The sequence below is a fragment of the Dendrobates tinctorius genome, unplaced genomic scaffold, assembly GCF_039654945.1.
Source record: "Dendrobates tinctorius isolate UK_male_01 unplaced genomic scaffold, ASM3965494v1 ptg000246l, whole genome shotgun sequence".
Taxonomy (NCBI): Eukaryota; Metazoa; Chordata; class Amphibia; order Anura; family Dendrobatidae; genus Dendrobates; species Dendrobates tinctorius.
The window spans coordinates 2313848-2333070 of record NW_027361913.1 but is presented as its reverse complement, the minus strand read 5'-3'; the positions used below and the strand labels follow the sequence as shown (position 1 = coordinate 2333070).

At 43.6% G+C, this 19223-nt stretch overlaps 1 protein-coding gene across 3 annotated transcripts; it reads right to left on the bottom strand.

Annotated features, from left to right (window-relative positions):
- Window positions 1-1981: 1981 nt before the first annotated feature.
- Window positions 1982-16413, bottom strand: SRSF3 (serine and arginine rich splicing factor 3). 3 transcript variants are annotated; one of them, XM_073557262.1, is made up of 8 exons: window positions 16259-16412; window positions 15978-16017; window positions 9323-9373; window positions 6118-6374; window positions 5719-5853; window positions 2908-2946; window positions 2360-2446; window positions 1982-2196 (listed from the first exon to the last, which is right to left on the bottom strand). In XM_073557262.1, exons 4-8 carry the CDS (start codon window positions 6348-6350, stop codon window positions 2169-2171), a joined length of 522 nt encoding a protein of 173 aa, XP_073413363.1. In that variant the 5' UTR covers window positions 6351-6374; window positions 9323-9373; window positions 15978-16017; window positions 16259-16412; the 3' UTR covers window positions 1982-2168. The 3 variants fall into 3 exon arrangements, with proteins under 3 accessions (XP_073413363.1, XP_073413364.1, XP_073413365.1); XM_073557263.1 differs by having other exon boundaries at window positions 6118-6325; window positions 16259-16411; XM_073557264.1 differs by lacking the exons at window positions 1982-2196; window positions 2360-2446; window positions 2908-2946 and adding an exon at window positions 3806-4135 and having other exon boundaries at window positions 16259-16413.
- Between the last annotated feature and the right edge of the window lie 2810 nt (window positions 16414-19223).

Sequence of the window (19223 nt, the reverse complement as noted above, 5' to 3'; positions counted from 1 at the left end):
TGGTTTACTGGCCTTACCCATTGGATCCCTGTTAAGTTTCCTCTGTCTGCCCACATGTGGGCGTTTCTGAGCTCTGAAGAAAGATCCACCCTCCCTTCTAAACGCCCTTTTAGCGATCTCTGTGCAGATACAATCCCACTGGAGCTGTCTGGTATGGAATTGGGCCCATATGACTGCGGTGATGCAGGATGTTAGGGTTCCCAACAGGGACATGGCTTTCCTTAGGGACATCATGTCCGCTATCTGAAACTCAACCTCTCCAAAACTGAACTTCTGCTCCCGCCATCTAACCACCCTAAATTTGACATTTCCCTCTCCGTGGCTGGCACTATAACACCCCGGCAGCAGGCGCGCTGTCTGTTATATTTGACACCAATCTCTCCTTCACATTCCATATACAATCTCTTGCCGCTTACACCTAAAGAACATCTCTAGAATCTGCCCTTTTCTCACCATGGAAACAAAAACCCTCACTGTAGCACTGATCCACTCCTGCCTGGATTACTGCAATGCGCTATTAATTGGCCTCCCCATTACTCAACTATCCCATCTCCAGTCCATACTTAATGCAGCAGCCAGGGTCATCTATCTGGCTAATCGGTACTCGGACGCGTCCTTACACTGGCTGCCCATTCATTATAGGATCCAATTCAAAGTACTTGTTCTCACCCACAAAGCTCTCCACAGTGCAGCACCCCCCTACATCTCCTCCCTCATTTCTGTCTATCAGCCTAACCGACCACTGCGCTCTGCGAACGACTTTGGACTAACCTATGCACTAATCCAGCCTGTTCTTCCAACACAGGACAGACCTGGGCAAGCTTCTTTTCTTCCTTAACTGCAGATTTCAGTACGGGGTTCCCATCAAGCACAGGAAACTAACTGATGCGGAGGAGAGATACTGCCCTTTCATTTCAGAAGGTTTCCTGTCCTTGCTGGGCGCATCCCTCTCTCTCTCCAGTGTGCCATCATAGGTGAAGGGAAAATCCAAGTTCTTACCATCGTACTAATCGATTTATGTCAAGTTATCGTTTAGTGTTGTATTTTTTGCAACTAAGAAGTTTTAGATGTAACTAAAACAATATCAGTTAGGGAAAAACTTGCTTTGCTCTTACCCGACAGACAAAAAGGTCTGCATATGCTTATGTGGAATTTGCTAACGCTTGAGTTACATTAAATACTCATAAAAAAAACAACCTTAGTTATGCTTATTTCACCAAAACCAATTAGACCAAATAAAAAAAGTCAGAATTTTTTTTTTGACAAACTTTAATCCCAGAAAACATCCAAGTCAGAGGGTTAAAAGATCTTGCACAAAGAAAAAATGCAACTGTACATTAACAATGTTCATTCTTTTGAGAAAAAAAAAACAAAATGTTGGGCAGTTTTACAGCTGCAATAGTAGGCAGAACATCTGTAAATATAGCTCAGTATTGTGTCTACATCTGGTACAGAATACTACAACATAGTGGGGCCATCCCTCAGCCTTTAACTGACAATTTGTTCTAGGCGTGCTAGGGGCAATGTGTACTACCCAAGTGTTACCACCATATGCAAACTGCTCTGTTCATGTTACAGAAGCTGAAGAATTACTTCTGGCACAGGGACATTACTGAATGGTACATTTAAGGTAAGATTTTGGCAAAACTGTGGCCATGTTTTTGAAAACTATTCCTGCATACTTTAAGCAATTTTATACCAGAAAGGCCTGTGCATTAACAGAAATGTAAATGAGTGATAAGGGCATATCTGCCAATGGAAAAGTCTGACATCTCTTCATTTGTGTAATCAGGGGGTCACCAAGTAATGGGTGAGGAAAAGGTCAACTTAACACAGTTGGAGAAGAGGTGTAGGAGCAAAACTTGCTTTCAGAAAAAAAAAGGAGTTGTACACACAGGGGTAGAACATGAACATAAATTAAAAGCTCAGTTGTGTCCTGCGATTTGCTTTTTGGTCAATGAAAAAGGATAAAGTTACAGTATAAAGTTAGCACAGTTTTATTTGCCATTTCATTGGTACAAAACTATAACAACCACTGTTTTGTTCACTTGTTACAAGACAATACAAGTACACCTAATAAAAAAAAGGTTTAAAAAGCATGTCAAAAACAAAAAGAAAACAAAAAGATCCTTTCCAATGTAATCTGTATAGGGTCGAATGCATTCATATTATTTTCTTTCATTTGACCTGGATCGGCTGAAAAAAAAAAATATATATACACAAACATCAGTTATACGAAAATATATAACAAGTATTCAACTAAACTTTAAAGACTGGTTAGGTCATACATTGTAAGTAAGCAAAATAAAATGGGGAGAGAGGCAATGAATTAAAAACCACCATTAAAAATAGAACATACCTCCTTGATCTAGAAAATGAACGTGACAGCTTATGATTTCTATCTCTGGACACAGACCTTTCCCTACGGCGATCTCTAGAGAGTGACCTGAAAGAAGAGAAAATAAGTTATCTGCATTCATCAACTAGGTCTAACCTGGAAGAGTCTAAAACCAAACACTGGTTTATAAGGCGCAGGATTGCTGATACGATTCTGAAAGTTGCTTGCAGAATGATAATATGGGGTGAAGGGAGATGTCCAGTATGTGAAAATGAACTGGCACAACCTAAAACTATAGATATGGTAGTATTAAGAGATGTCATCATAAAGTGATTTTTTAAAGAATGTACTGAATATTGTGTCACTTTAAAAAAAGAAAATTGTCACTAGCCACAAAAAAAATTAACACAAAAAACTGGAAAAAAAAAAAAAAACTAAACGGACACTGGAAACATCAAGACTGAGGACCGCTATAAGCAATAATTGTTTTTTAAAATGTAGCAGTTCTGACTAAACATACTGCAGACATTCCCAACTCAGATAATACACTGCAATACAAAGTACCTTACCTACTACGGCTACGTGAAAAGCTCCTCCGTCTTGGAGATCTAATGCAAAAGAAAAGAGTAAGGAATGTCAGCCTTTTCCTACAGGCCAATGATGTACTTTCCCAAAATATACTTAATGATGGACCCAAGCAATTAATACCTACGCAAGATAAGCCAAGGCTACCACCTAGAAGGACTGGGAAGAGAGACTGAAAATGGAATTTGAAACATAATACGAAGTCAAATCCTCTAGTGCCCACTACTCGGCAGCCTGACAGCTTTGCACTGCTTACCCTGAACACCACTTGTGAACCCAGGCTGGCTTCAAGATATCTAAACTCATGCAAACCACGTGGACATAGCAAGAAATATACTGTGAAGTGTAAATTCAAGATAGATAATTAAAAAAAAAAAAAAAAAATAGAATTTTTAATTTCTCCAATTAAGGAAAACCTTAGTGTCCTTTAGTGAAGTATTAAATAGTCCCATAATTTGTTAGCTAAATTTAATGATGGGTTAGTAGAAAGATCCCACACATTTAAAGATGATATAGAAATGGAGATTGGCCAAGTCACACACTACTACTGTGTACAGCTCATATTTGGCTCAGGTTCACACAGATTTCTTTATCACCTTTAAACATTTCAAAGATTTCAAGCAATGTAATTTCCCTTTAGAGTTTATGCACTGCCAGCCATAAATTGATAATAGAAAATTACCTTCTTACAAAAGCTGCTTAAAGTCGCATTAAAACTAGCAGAAAACTCTGTATAAGCAGGAAAAAACTTACTAGTCTTTGGGGTTTCAACAAGCTAGAAATGGTGAGGATGCCGGACAGGTGGCCAAGTAGAATTTGTTGAAAGGTTTTTGCCAGGTGTTGCGTTGAATTTAGATGGTTTGCGAAGGGGGATGTTGTGGTTTTTCCTGCTCTTTTGGTTAGCCGTAGGCTGGCGTTGTAGTTGTTGTGAAGACATTTTGACAAAGTTAACAGCCGTGCAGATTGGCCGGGTATGTGTGGGCGCTGCAGGCGGGCTGCTGCCGAGTTTTGGTTAAGGTTGGAGAGGAAGGCTGAGTGGACAGCATGCTCGAGAACCATAGGGCGGTGCAACCTGATGACTGGCCATGCCTGGGTCATGTAATACAACACCAGCCAAGCTGAATGGAGCGCGCTGGTCACATGACGCTGAAAGGGCTAGTTGACTGGCTAATGTAGACCCAGAGGGTGGTGAGAAGAGACATGATGGTGACTCTGTAACGGGTTTCATTTTTATTAGATGAACCAAAGGCACAAAACAAATAAATACAAAAAACAAAACAAAAAAACAAGCCATCAGTATAACCAACTATACTCTAACAATTCACGGATGGGGCTGTAAAGCATTGAGCCACCGCGCATGCAGCTCAGTGATGCTCAATACTTTACAGTTCAGTGAATTAAGACTATGCACTTGAAAGTTTAATAAGTACATGCACACGGGTCAGATAAGAGGTTCATTTTAAAAGCAAAATCTGCCAGGTATTTAAGTAGCAGCCTTGTGGATAAGATTTTACAAGCTCATCCACGTGCTGCAGAGAAAATTCACAATAAAAATTGATGGTCCAGATTTTACATCCGCAGCCTTTCAATTTATGTTGTGGATTTTGCCTTTTGCAGGGCAAAAAGATGAGATGTATGGTAAAGCCATATTTCAAAAGACAAACTTAAACTTTATTTTTTGGCTATAGAAATTTTGCAAAAAGGCAATTCCCGTGTGGACATACCCTAAAGGGTATTCCCACTATAGACAATTAAGCCAAATACGTCTGATAGCTGTTGGTCTACATATCTCCAGAACGGCATTTCCCATATCCACCTTGTAGCTCAGTGACTAATGGAAAGATGGCCACAGACACAAGCAGCTTCTCTATTCTACTATTGAGTTACAGAGCGTGTTAAGCAAGCTTTGCTGTTAACGTCACTCCCACTTATCCATTAAATCACTGACTAAATGCAAAAGACAATTCATCGGCTGAGAAAGGGTTGGAAAGTCCATTCTGCAGATATGGCCCTCACGTCTGAGACCTGCACCTACCAGACATTTAAAAAAGTATATGCTATAATTGTCCAAGGTGGGGAGTACTCAAGAGCCATTAATGAGCCTTAACAACTTAACATAAGATGCACACCAATAACTTTCTAAAATGAAAACCCTGTATGGAAAAGGTGTATCTAACTAGTTGTATTCATATGGTATGAAAATAAAATGAATGTGCATGAGGCTTTAAGTAAAAAAAAAAAATAAACCGTATGGAGGTTCGGTATCACCGTCCAGTCCATATGAATTATGCAGCAAGCAAAACCCAAGAAGTAAATGGGTTCTTAACGGGAACATTAATCACCAAGTGTGAAATCTATGGCAGAGAAATGCAGCTGAACATTGTGTCCACAATTTGTCAACAGAATCGCTGCAAAACCTTTCATATACATAAAACATTTGTAAGTATTGTAAGGGCAAAAACAGATTGGAGACACGAGGGTTCAGCATTTGCTATATCTGCCTTTAATAGACCAAAATTTTCCTCCATCTAGTTTTGAGATATGCGATAAAGTTATTTAAACGACCATAGGGGAATAAAAAAAACAAAAAACAAAAAAAAAAAAACAAAAGTACAATCAGAAAGTGTCTTAGTTCTGCTAAACAAGTGCAAGGCATAAGTGGAAAAAGCAAAGCTAATGCCCTATGCTGCCTTCATACCTATCTACACAGCAGTTTTCTAAATTAATCAGAATCAACACTAAAAAATGTAATCAAACAATTATGCACAGCATCACAACAAGAAATGTTACCATACCTGCGCCTCGGAGGAGGGCTCCTCCTGCGGTAATCATCCCTAGGACGCCTATTCCATGATGGTGGAGGTCCGCGATTCCTACTCCTTTTCTCACCATTTGACAATTCTACTCTAACACGACAGCCACATAAAGTTCTACAAAATGAAAAATTATTAGTAGTAGTCAAGGGGAAGAAAAGTGGAGTTACCAAGCTCCAAAATATTCTACGGATTTCATATTACTAATTACAGCTTTAACACATACGCAAGCTGGGAAGAGTTAACCTAAGTGCTTAAGTCCATTTCACAGCTGCGACAAAACTTATAAGATATCACTTGTCCTAGGAAAAGGATATCAAAAGTGAGTCAGCTTTCCTTACGCAAATATTTTAGGTGAATATCTCAATAAAGTACAATTACCGTCCATCTAATTCTCTGACAGCATCTGCAGCATCTCTGGGATCCTCAAACTCAACAAAAGCAAAGCCAGGGGGATTCCGGGCCACCCATACACTACGCAAAGGTCCATAGTAGCCAAAAGAACGTTCCAATTCTGTCTTGTTACCATTGTTACCAAGATTTCCAACATAGACTTTGCAGTCCAGGGGACAGGAGTCACGATGCATTGCTGCAGATGGGGAAGATTTTAACATGTTTTCAATAGGATTCTTTTTTCACTGCCAAAAAAGCAACAATAAAATGTTTCGAGGTTGATTAATTCAAGATTTAAAGGTTAAACCCACCACTGATCAAACATTGAATAGCTAATTTTTGTGATCAGTAGTAATATGGAGAAAGCTGTGACCTGACAGCTTGCTAGATTGCATGGACCAGAAGACACTCAATGTAAGTCTATGAGACTCTGAATGAGATGCAGACATACATTGAGGGGAACTAAAGGTTCATCATGTAAACCAACAACAGCTACGGTCACATGATACAGAAGGGTGACAGGTATAGGGAACTGGAGATCACAGTGAGTGTCAAATTTTTTAATTGATACACAACATAGTTAGGTCCATATATATTTGGACAGTGACAACATTTTTCTAATTTTGGTTCTAGACATTACCACAATAAATTAACAAAACATTTCAGATGCAGATGAAGTTCAGACTTTCAGCTTTCATTTGAGGGTATCCGCATTAAAATCGGATGAAGGGTTTAGGAGTTTCAGCTCCTTAACATGTGCCACCATGTTTTTAAAAGGAACCAAAAGTAATTGGACAGATTAAATAATTGTAAATAAAATGTTCATTTCTAGTACTTGGTTGAAAACCCTTTGTTGGCAATGACTGCCTGAAGTCTTGAACTCATGGACATCACCAGACGCTGTGTTTCCTCCTTTTTGATGCTTTGCCAGGCCTTCACTGCGGTGGTTTTCAGTTGCTGTTTGTTTGTGGCCCATTCTGTCTGAAGTTTAGTCTTTAACAAGTGAAATGCATGCTCAATTGGGTTGAGATCAGGTGACTGACTTGGCCATTCAAAAAATATTCCACTTTGCTTTAATAAACTCCTGGGTTGCTTTGGCTTTATGTTTTGGGTCATTGTCCATCTGTAGCATGAAACGATGACCAATCAGTTTGGCTGCATTTGGCTGGATCTGAGCACACAGTAGGGCTCTGAATACCTCAAATTCATTTGGCTGCTTCTGTCCTGTCACATCATCAATAAACACTAGTGATCCAGTGCCACTGGCAGCCATGCATGCCCAAGCCATCACATTGCCTCTGCCATGTTTTACAGATGATGCAATATGCTTTGGATCATGAGCTGTACCATGCCTTCACCATACTTATCCCTTTCCATCATTCTAGTAGAGGTTGATCTTGGCTTCATCTGTCCAAAGAATGTTCTTCCAGAACTGTGCTGGCTTTTTTTAGATGATTTTCAGCAAAGTCCAGTCTAGCCTTTTGATTCTTGATGCTTATGAGTGGCTTGCACCATGCAGTGAACCCTCTGTATTTACTTTCATGTAGTCTTCTCTTTATGGTAGATTTGGATATTGATACGCCTACCTCCTGGAGAGTGTTGTTCACTTGGTTGGCTGTTGTGAGGCTGTGTTCCCACGATGCGATTTTTAAACGTTTTTGCCGCGAAACGTTTAAAAATCATGTACAGAACGCACCCCATGCGTTCCTATGGTATTCCGCACATGCTGTGCTAATGCTGCGCTTTTTTCCGCGGCGGAAACGCAGCATGATCATTCTTTTGTGCGGAATCGCAAAGAATTGCCGCGATTCCGCACCCATAGGAATGCATGAGAATCGCTTACTTCCCGCATGTGGCTATGCCCACCATGTGGGAAGTTAAGCGTCTCATGTGCGGTTGGTACCCACGGTGTGGAGGAGAGGAGACTGTCCTCCAGGCCCTGGGTACCATAACCGTGTAAAAAAAAAAAAATAAATAAACGAATAAAAGAAATCGGGGTATATTTACCTTCCCGGCCTAAGCGATCCCAGTAATGCCTTGCGGCAAGGTCCTGTGATGACGTGGTCTCGCGAGATCGCTATGGTAACGCGAGACCAACGTCATCACAGGTCTCGCGAGGCATTACTGGGAACGCTGAGGCCTGGGAATGCAGCGCGGGACGTCGGAAGGTAAATATACCCCGATTTTTTATTTTTTATCATTTTTAACATTTTATCTTTTACTATTGAGGCCGCATAGGCGGCCTCAATAGTAAAAAGCTGCTCACACTTGTCAAACACTATGTTTGACGAGTGTGACCAACCTGTCAATCACTTTCCAAGCGATGCTTCAAATCGCTTGGAAAGAGCTTGAGAAAACTGCAGCAAAATCGAACAGAATCGCGGTGAAATCACGCAGAAAAAAACGTGCGATTTCTGGGAAGGAGTCCGGTTCTCACTGTGCGTTTTAAAACGCAACGTGGGTACATAGCCTGCAGGGGTTTCTCTTCACCATGGAGATTATTCTGCGATCATCCACCACTGTTGTCTTCCGTGGGCGCCCAGGTCTTTTGGCATTGATGAGTTCACCAGTGCTCTCTCTCTCAGGATGTACCAAACTGTAGATTTTGGCACTCCTAATGTTGTAGCAATTTCTCGGATGGGTTTTTTCTGTTTTTGCAGCTTAAGGATGGCTTGTTTCACCTGCATGGAGAGCTCCTTTGACCGAATGTTTCCTTCACAGCAAAACCTTCCAAATGCAAGCACCACACCTCAAATCAACTCAGGCCTTTTTATCTGCTTAATTGAGAATGACATAAGGGATTGCCCACACCTGTCCATGAAATAACCTTGGAGTCAGTTGTCCAATTACTTTTGGTCCCTTTAAAAACAGGGTGGCACATGTTAAGGAGCTGAAACTCCTAAACCCTTCATCCAATTTTAATGTGGATACCCTCAAATGAAAGCTGAAAGTCTGAACTTCAACTGCATCTGAATTGTTTTGTTTAAAATTCATTGTGGTAATGTCTAAAACCAAAATTAGAAAAATGTTCTCTGTCCAAATATATATGGACCTAACTGTACATTACTTATCGCTAACAGTTACCCGAACCCACAGGAACTATTTTTTATAAAGTAAATGTAGTAATACAATAATAAAGTCAGACTTAATAAACTAGGGAATCAAAAGAGACACTATTGATACAGCTACATACCTCAGATTACTAGGTGTAAGACAAATCTCAGGAAACTCTGCACCAAAGTATCTATATTAAAAAAAAAAAAAAAAAAAAAGTACAACAGCTTACTTAAAGTAGCATCACTACATTTTTTACTACCAAATCGGCACTATAAGCAAAGATAGGAAACTGCGATTCACACACTTTTGGGCAGCCCCATAAAGAATGAGTTTGTACACTACCAACAAAATACCCCATTTTAGACTCACAATCCAAGCTATCTAATATACTTGCTTTAAAAATGTTCTACCATTCCCAAACCACAGATTTTGTAGTTTTTTTTTTCCTACTTTTTGTCTGATAAGAATTCATTTGAGTATCCCAGTGCATGCCAAGATACACAAAGAAATCAGGGGGCAAAAAGGCTGTAGTCACTGCAACAGCCTCTGCCCCCTCCCTGAAACGAAGTGTCATTAAATGAGTTATTTCAGGGGCTGGGCCCCGACTGTCTCCCTCATGTGCAGTATCCCCTGTGGTGAGCGCAGTGTCCTGTCAGCTAAAGTGACTTGTAATAAGAAGGCAGCAGAGAGGTGTCACTATGCCAACAGAGACCAGTGATGTCACCTGCGGGGTGGGGGGGGGCTGTGCTAGTGCTCCGTGACGTTGGGCACAGCTCTACTGACGGCTTATAACTATTCATCTAAGCAGACCGGACACTACACTTATAGCACAGGGCACTCGGGGTGGGGGCTATTAGACCCTCAGGGACTAGACCCTGGAACAAGCATCCCCGATGACGCTTCGTTTCAGGGCAGAAAGGGGAGTGACAGCAGTTTCAATCAGCAGACGACGAGTATGAGTATTACATCATGTACCAGGTATTCTAAAAAAAAATAGTTATAGGAAGTAGAAATATTCATCTTTGTACCGTTAGACATTAGATCGAAAAAAAAACGTATCTACCGTATATACTCATTCGTAAGCAGTTTTTCTGCACATTGTGTTGAAAACGCCCCCTTGGCTTATACACGAGTCAATTGTCCCAGAGAGCCGGCGGGGGAGGGGCGGAGTAGTGGGTCACAGGAGGCAGCGGCTGTAACTGTGCCTGTTGCTAGAGAAATTAATATTCATTTCTCGTATAGCGCGGAGGGACACCCGCTGGCTTCCAGAAGACATCCTACTTACCCTCCTGTGCACCCTTGCTGTATCTCGTTGATTCTGGCGCCAGCAGCATTTCCGGCCGAGTGATCACATGGCCCCGCTCATTAAGGTAATGAATATGCATGCCTTTCCACTCCCATAGGAGTGAATTTTCTTTACCTTAATGAGCGGGGCCACGTGTTCGCTCAGCAGGAAGAGCTGCTGGCGCCGAAACGAACGAGATGCAGCGAGAGCGCGCAGGAAGGCGAGTAGGATGTTTATTTTATTTTAATAGGAATCATACATACAAGGACAGGGGAGCCACAAATAGCAGGACAGGGATGAGGGAGCAATGCGTACCTGGCTTATACTCGAGTCAATAAGCTTACCCAGTTTTCCGTGGCAAAATTAGGTGGGTTGGTTTAGGCTAAGTGCACACGTTGCAGAAAATTTCTGCTCAAAAACCTGAATCCCTTCCCAGAAACCGCACCTATTTTTCTGCGGCTGTTTTGATGCGTTTTTTTCCGCAGCGGTTTCAAACCGCATGGAAGCCAATCCCGCGGAAAAATCCGCAAAATTAATTAGCATGCTGCGGTTTTTACCGCGATGTTTTTGGCGGTAAAAACGCATCAATGTGCACAAAAAGTGCAAAATGCATAGAAATGACTGGGAAGCTTATTTTTAGCGGTTTTATAGTGAAAACCGCGGTAAAAACACTGTGTGAACACAGCCTTAAGGCCCCGTCACACTAAGCGATTTACCAGCGATCCCGACACCGATATCAAGGTGTCAGGATCGCTGGTAAGTCGCTATGTGATCGCTGGTGTGAGCTGTCACACAGACAGCTTCACCAGCGATCAGCACAGCGATGCCGAGCGCGCGGCATCGCTGGCCATCGCTGTAAAATATAGAATCAAAATAAAAAATATAGTTATTCTCACCTTCCGACGTCCTGTTCAGCCATCCTGCCTCTCTCCACGCTCCGGTCCCAGTGATCCTTTGCACGAATGACCGCGAGGCGTCACGGTCTCGAGGGATAACAAAGTCTCGCGGTCATTCGTGCAAAGGATCACTGGGACCGGAGTGTGGAGAGAGGCAGGATGGCTGAACAGGACGTCGGAAGGTGAGAATAACTTTTTTATTATTTTTTTTACACCTGATCGCTGGTCTCCTGCCTGTCACACACAGCGATGCGTGCTGGCCAGCGGGAGACCAGCGACCAAAGAAATGTCCAGAGGTTTCTTCCAGCGATCCCGGCAGGGGGGCCGCTCGCTGATCGCTGTCACACAGCGATCTCGCTGGTGAGATCGCTGTTATGTCACAAAAGTTGTGACTCGGCAGCGATCTCGCTAGAGATCGCTTAGTGAGACGGGACCTTTATACTCGAGTATATACAGTAAGCACTGACTGTCAGGAAATTGCCTATTTTGTCCTGCGCCATTCTCCCATGGCACAGAGAGGACAAAGACGCTCCTGCCGAGGATTCACTGCATGGGTTTCCTCCCACATTACAAAGACATACTGATAGGGATTCCAGATTGTGAGCCCCATCAGGGGCAGTGCCAGTAATTGCTGTGGAATTAATAGCGCTATATAAATGAGTAAAAATAAACCTATACTAATGTCATGGCTGCAAATCAGAGACTTATTTTCCGGTCCACTGTGTCGATGGAGTGGTAACACTTCAGTCATTCTGATAGACAGCTGGATACCCGCTGTCTAACTAGGCGATCCAGCTGTCAGAATGACCTCAGAAGTCCCAGACCATCACATCAGCAAAGGTAGCTGAATCCCCAACAGGAGCTGTCTGTGACCCCTTGTGCTGGGGAAGAATGACGTCATGCACAACAACTTGCAATTACCTGCCTGTTAGTGCTTAGATACATTTTTTTTGTATACCCCCTTTAATGGCTAACTAAAAACATGGTAACAAATTGCAAGATTTTAACACTACTCAGGTCTCTTCATCAGGCATAGAACAAAATCTGAAGGTACTGGGCTCAAATTTTTTTTTTCTTTATAGGAAGTGGGTAATACAAACAGAACCCCAGGCAGCAGTACAGAGTGCATGGTAGGGAATTTTACCATTGCCTAAGTTACAAAAGTTATTAGTTTTTAAAGATTTGTTAAGTGAAATTTACTTTTCATTTTTCGACTAACCCTTAATGTGCCCATTCTGGAACTCAATGGGAGTGCAGACACCTTGGCTCTACTGATCTATATCTTGTAGATATGTGAGAACTTTGTTTCTACATACAATCCCTTTTAAACAAGCACTCCTCCCCATTAAAATGTTATCCTCTTAATATATTGCAGTCATTAGATGGCACTGTGTACTTACAATTGTTCCTTTTGACTCTTTTTCCCCTTATTAGGTCTATGACATCACGTAAGTATAAACTGACTAGCCGAATCCTTCAAAGGGTGCTTACAGATTGCGTTTAGGGACACATTTGCTGTTCCCGTCAGTGGATAGATCCAAACCCACAGCAGAAAGAAATTCAGGATGGGGCCCATAGACTGTAAAGGTGCTGGTAGAGCGAATATGCCCTCTGACTTGCATTTTTGTTGGGAGTGTACACCTACCAGAGGCACCATTACATTACGGAGCATCATTTCAGAGTAAAAACATACACGGCTATTATTGCACAGCCAGGGGCTGATACATGCTGCCCTGTTCCCTTTTGATAAAGCAAATGCATGCGGGGTGGCACGTGGCATTACAGTGGCACATTTTATGGGTAAGCACTTTTGTTTGGCATTTAACTATTTCCACTCAGCAGCGCTCTGACAGTACATATACTGGGGGTGTCCAGGCCTTATGAGTAAAGCACTTGTCTGTTTGAGGGGTTAATGCCTGTTGTAAATGTGATTAGAAATTTGCACTTGATATTGCATTTTTATACCTTATTTTTGAACTATATGATTATATACACTATATATACACCATTATACCACTTTAAAATATTCCCTGGACCCATGTATTTCTTTAGGGTTTTTTCTATTAAATATTTTTAAATATGTATGTCACTTGATGCAATAAAATTTATACAATTTTTTTATATATATTTTTTGTATGGAACTCCATTTTTTTCTTTTGTATTAAGAGCGAACAACCTTTTATCAGCTTACCACATCACCTATTCCACCAGCACAGCTCAGATCTTTGCGGACTTCCCTACTGCAGCACGTGACCATTACAGCAAGTCACTGGCACTGGAGGCACCAGACAACTGCACATCCAGTCAAGGGCTACAGTCGAGAGGCCAGCCTATGCCTTTGTGCCCTCCTGTTTCTTTAGCTGCAATGCTCTACAGAGGGTTCTCAAGAAATCAGTTCGATCTCAGAAACCAGACCCCACTGCTTGCAATTAAGAAGACACGCACAATACTACAGGCTTATTTCTTAATGGGTTATTCACCATTAGGCCATGCCCACACGTTGCAGATTCTGCTGCGGATCCGCAGCGTTTTTGGCTCTGCGAGTCCGCAGATTTAGCTGCGTTGTACAGTACCATTATTTTCAATGGAAAAATGAAAAACGCTGTGCACATGCTGTGGGTTCAAATTCGCAGCATGTCAATTCTTTGTGCGGAATCCGCAGCGGTTTCACACCTTCTCCATTGTAGAGGAGTGAAACCGCAGGTCTTTTGACCTACGGATTTTTCCAAATCCGCAGCACCTAAAACTACGTGTGCACATAGCCTTAGGGTCGGACGCATGCGCAGCAAGTGTTTTTTATTCAACTTTATTTCAATCGTCTACTATGCACAAGATGGCTGCGGTCATTCTCCTGCATATGTGCTATTGTGCACCTTGAACGCCGACTCTGTCCTCCTCCTCACAGGTGAGCCATGTGCTAATTATACAGAAAAGAGTATATATGGCTTCAGAACATTAAACACACCATGCTATTTTTCCCTGAGGAAGCCACCTCTTGTGTGGCAATTTGCGTGGGATCTCATCCCACACACTGGCGCCCCTTATCCTTGGTGGCGCTGCTGGCTTTTTTTCATGTTTCTGGGACATACCATTGCCCTGATTCTCAGCACCTTAGTGTTTTTACATACTTATTCAGTCTTACCATCTCTTGGGCATTTTTCTTCGTTATATGTCCTTCACATTTGACTCAGTGATAAAATTCCCCCCTTTGAGGGGTTACCATTGTTTCATATTAGCAACTGGATATTTTTTTTAAACCAATTTTTGATCACAAATGCTGTTGGACCCTCTTTTGGTATTGTATACTCATTGTTGAATTTTGTCATTTGTCACTATATATGCAAAATTTTTTTTTTTTTTGCACAAATATTTATGAGTTTTTTTGCGATACATGCTTGTACATACATTAGTAGGCATACATTTCAAAAGCCAGTTATATTCATTCAGCGCCTTTTATGGGGAGCCTGCTGTGGTCTGCCATTGCCTTTATACTGAGGTGTGGCATTTGGTCTTGAGTCTCCTTTGCACACAGATGCAATTTTGCTTTTATACTGTGTTTTGTTCTGTCTCCATTTTTTTTTGGTGACTAAAAATTCAAATTTTGTATCACACATTTGGTGTATATATATATATATTTTTCTTATGCAATTGAGGTGCTCCCTTTTATGGGTTTGACTTTTTTCTTGCTCTATTACATGTCTACTTGCATACCCTGGTGAGACCTCTTGCTTACATATAAATTGTTCTGGTGGTGCCCTCCATTTACTGTGTAGCCTTAGGGTTTGTGCACGTTTGGTGCATAAATTTCTGCATCTCTTGGCAGACAAAACAAAGTGTAAATTAAGTGCATTTTTAATGCATATTTTCCCTGCTCATTATGGGTGAAATCTGCAGCAAAAAATGCTGAAAAAAATTGACCTTGTGTAAATCTTCAAGGAAAAATAAGCAACGTGTGACTTCAGGATTCTCACTCTTCTGCCATCAGGATACCGTTCGGTTAAGTTCACACTGGGCGTTTTTTTGCTCTTTTCTGCAGCATAACCCGAATGCTTGGCAGGAAAGACACTGTGGCAAAAAACAGGTTTGGGTGCATTTTTTCCACATTCAATTGGTGAAAAAATGCTGAAAGTGACGTGCTCTATGTCTGAAAAAACATGCAAGCCACAAAACACAGCAAAAAAAAAACACCGAGCTGTGTGCAGGAGATTTCCGAAATCATAGACATAGCTAGTACTGAGAGACAAAGCTGAAAATTAGCATAAAAGCGCACCAAAAACACCCGGTGTGACAAACCTGCATAGAAATAAAGGTAACAATTCTCCAATGTGTGCAGTCCCCTAGGCTCAACAGTCAAAAGAAAAGGCACCCCCAGTGGCCACTTACAGAACTGCAACATTTCTATTTCTCAATATAAAAGACAAAAAAACCCCCTCGAACTTAATTTAAACACAAAAACCTGAGAGAAAATGTCATTTCCTGGTGCTCCCCCAATGGCGGCTTGTAATGAGAAGGGATCGATGAAGAAACAGACTGAATGGGCGAAATCATCCCCCACATAAAGGACGTATTACACAAAAGGAGCCGCTGCCTGCTCCTACCCGCGGGCTCACCTCAGGCCTGCTCCGGGCTCCCGCCTGGCGACGTCTCCCTCTGTGGACAGATACAAGCAGGATTAGTACACGGCGAGGCCGCGGCAATCACACACTCGGCCTCCACGTTCACCCGAGGCCATTACAACCCCTTCCCGCTTCGTGACAAACAAAATGGCGCCGGCTCTTTGTCTCTGTCCGTCCGCAAACCGACAACGCACAAAGGCGCTTCCCATTACCAGCGGCCACGCGAGTGTGCGAGGGAGAAGCCACAATGCACGGTGCGAATAGCGAGCATTTACCGCGGTGATCCGGGGCTGGGGTTCCGAGCTCTTCCGCGCCTCCAGTCTGCAGACGCACGTCTGCTGGGGAACAGGCACAAAATGGCTCACGAGCTGCTGGGCGGCTCTGCCTCTTCCAAGCCTTGGCCAACGTGACCTTCGAACAGCCAATCGCGACGAAGACTACAGTTAGCCACGCCCAGGCTGATGTTTAGTGGAAGGCGCTTCTCTGGAGGCCGAGGCCGCCATGTTTGTCTTGGGTCTGTGAATAATGGGGGCTGCCCGTCATCGTATGTAACACGCTATGAAGGACCGGCAGTGGACTAACTCGGTGTCTGCTATACGAAGGTGGGCTGTGCTGAGCCCCCCGCTTAAAGGTGGTAGTAATGGAGGACGTGTATGTGGCAGCTCCCAAGTGTATAGTGTAGCGAGTGTCACCTCTGGTGGGGTTGCCCCCTCATCAGGGCTGCAGTCAAGGAGTGCGCCCACGTCTGGCGGTTAGTGGAAACTGCCTTTAGGGTGCCAGACTTAGAGGGATTCTCCACCCCTGAGGATGTACTGTGCAGAGTGGTGAATTCCAGCGGTGTGTACTGTGCTCACCACTAGGATTCTGCTCCGCTCGCCGGTGCCGGCAGCCACAATGAAGCCTGAGGTGAGCGGTTTAGTTGCGGTCACGCGCCGGTTTCTCAGCTGCTTCTTTCAATCAAGTTTGAGAATCAACTGAGACTCTAGTATTGACGTGACCATAAAGGGACGGGCCGCTACTCAGACAACCTCTGCTCATTCCGCGTGTTTGGGCCTGTTAAAATAAAAAGTTATACTCCCCTCCTGTGCCGGCGCCATTCCAGCAGAGACGGCACTCGCTCTCTCCCCTGAGCTTGTGATGTCATACGAGCCCTCCGCCCGATCATCGCCGGCATCACTGGCCTTGCTTCAGACAAATCGAACATCAATAGAAGCCGCAGCCCCGACTGCCTGTTGATGTTGAGTCCGTCCAGAGGCGAGGATAGTGAAGCCAGCGCTCATCAGGCGCAGGTCTCGTGTGACGTCACAGGGGTGCGGGTGTCGACACTGCTGGTACAGCGCTGGTACCAGACGCCAGTATACAGTAAGTGTCTTTATTTTGACGGGGCTAAACATGAGGAAAGAAAAGGGGTTGTTCTAGTAGTGAACAGCCTCTGTATGCAACCGCTTACCTGTGGTCTCGTAATGACTGCTGGAACCTGAAAGCAGGGCTAAATCCTATCAGTGTGTATATTACACAGCTTGAATTTGACCAGCTGCAAGGCTTGCTGAGCATTTCCTGGGGGGGACGATCCTTAAGTCATTACATCGCCTTTTCAGCCATTAGTCAGAAAAATAAGTTTTATTGTACTCGTCTGCAGGGTGGTCCAGTCCGGCACCTGCCATCTTCTTATGACTAGCTTGGCCCGTGAAAAATTTTCACACATTGGTTGTCGGGGTGCAGGCAATTTCAGAAACAGCAAGCTGGTCAAATGTAAATGTATTTCATGAGCTGATGAACACAGATAGGTATTTATATATGTAGCTTGGTAATACAATAAATTGGTTTGATAAGTAGAGGCCAAAAAACGTTTTCCGGTTGAGGTGCCACCTGCAGGTCATTGTGTCTTTCTGCAGGTTTATGAAAATTAATGTTTAAACTGTATTTTGTGATCAAATCGTGGATGCGTGGTTTGTTTTGCTGTTTTCTTGTTAGGAACAGCGGAACGCACTAAATAAAAATTAATAATAAAGTGCGTTCACCGCTCGGGGTCCACCGTGCTGTAGGTGATATAACCACTGCTAAGTGGTGGCAGGAGCAATATGGTGGAAATGCGCACAGGGTTAAACTTCACCCGGGTGCGCAGAGCAATCTCAGTTAACTCACAGAGATGCCAAAAAGTATAAACACAAATGACTGAGCCTGTTGTACTCACAGTACTCAGTAAAAAACACACACACAGTATAAGGTCACAGGAGTAGCCCAAGACGGCAGCACTACGTCCGTCTAGACCTGCCGTGTGAGCGGCGTTGCAACTGCGAGCGCAAAGGCTGCTACTGCGGCGTGGCGTGGACACTGCCGCTAAACAACAAAGGCAAGGCACAAGCGCAATGTTGGACGCTAGCAGCTGTGGAAATCGCAGCAGAGGTGCGCTGGCGCTGATTCTAACTCAGTCCCGATCCGCATGCGTAATATCAGAGGGAAGGGGTTTCAAATGAGTCAGTCACTAGAATCATGCATCCGTCCTCATTCACACAGCAGCAAGTAAGTCTATACTAGCGCATGGCAGAACAGCCATGCACGCCTTTTATAGTAGCCGGGACCTTCTGCACGCTTCCAGATCTCGGAGATGGACCAATGAGAACTGGAGCAGGACCTGAGCACATGACTCCCGATCTCCAATGGGAGATCGTCCCATGAGCATGCTCAGTAAGAGGACAGAAGGACTTCGCCTCAGGAGAGATTTGCTGCAAGGCAATCTCCTCTGCAGTGGAAAAATAGGAGGAGAGTGCAGAATGTGAGGATCTGGATCCCTGCTGAGTAAACGCAGAAATCCGACTCCTAACATTACCCCCCCCTCCTGGGGCCCCCCTCCCTGAGCCTTACGATCCACCAACTTGTGCCCGTAAAAGGTATAGGCCTCAGACTCGTCCGCAGGCAAGTCTGATGTCACGGTAGATAACAGAGAAGCCCGGGACACGTGGAAGGCCTCGGGTGGCAAGATCGCCAGGTCTGAGAAGGGACCCGTGGGAGACAGCGGGAGCGGAAGTTAAAGTGGAACGCCACCGTGTGTCGGCAGGCGTCTCCGCTCTTCACTTAAGGAGGCTATTCCGAGCACGAAAGGCGCAGGCCCGAATATATTTTTTAACATCCCGAGCCCTGTGCGGCCACCAGTAAGACCCTGCCAGGAGTTTTGTCTGCATATAGCCACAGTGACCACCCCTCCTGGACGTGTGTGCCCAGGCAAGAACCTTCGGCCGA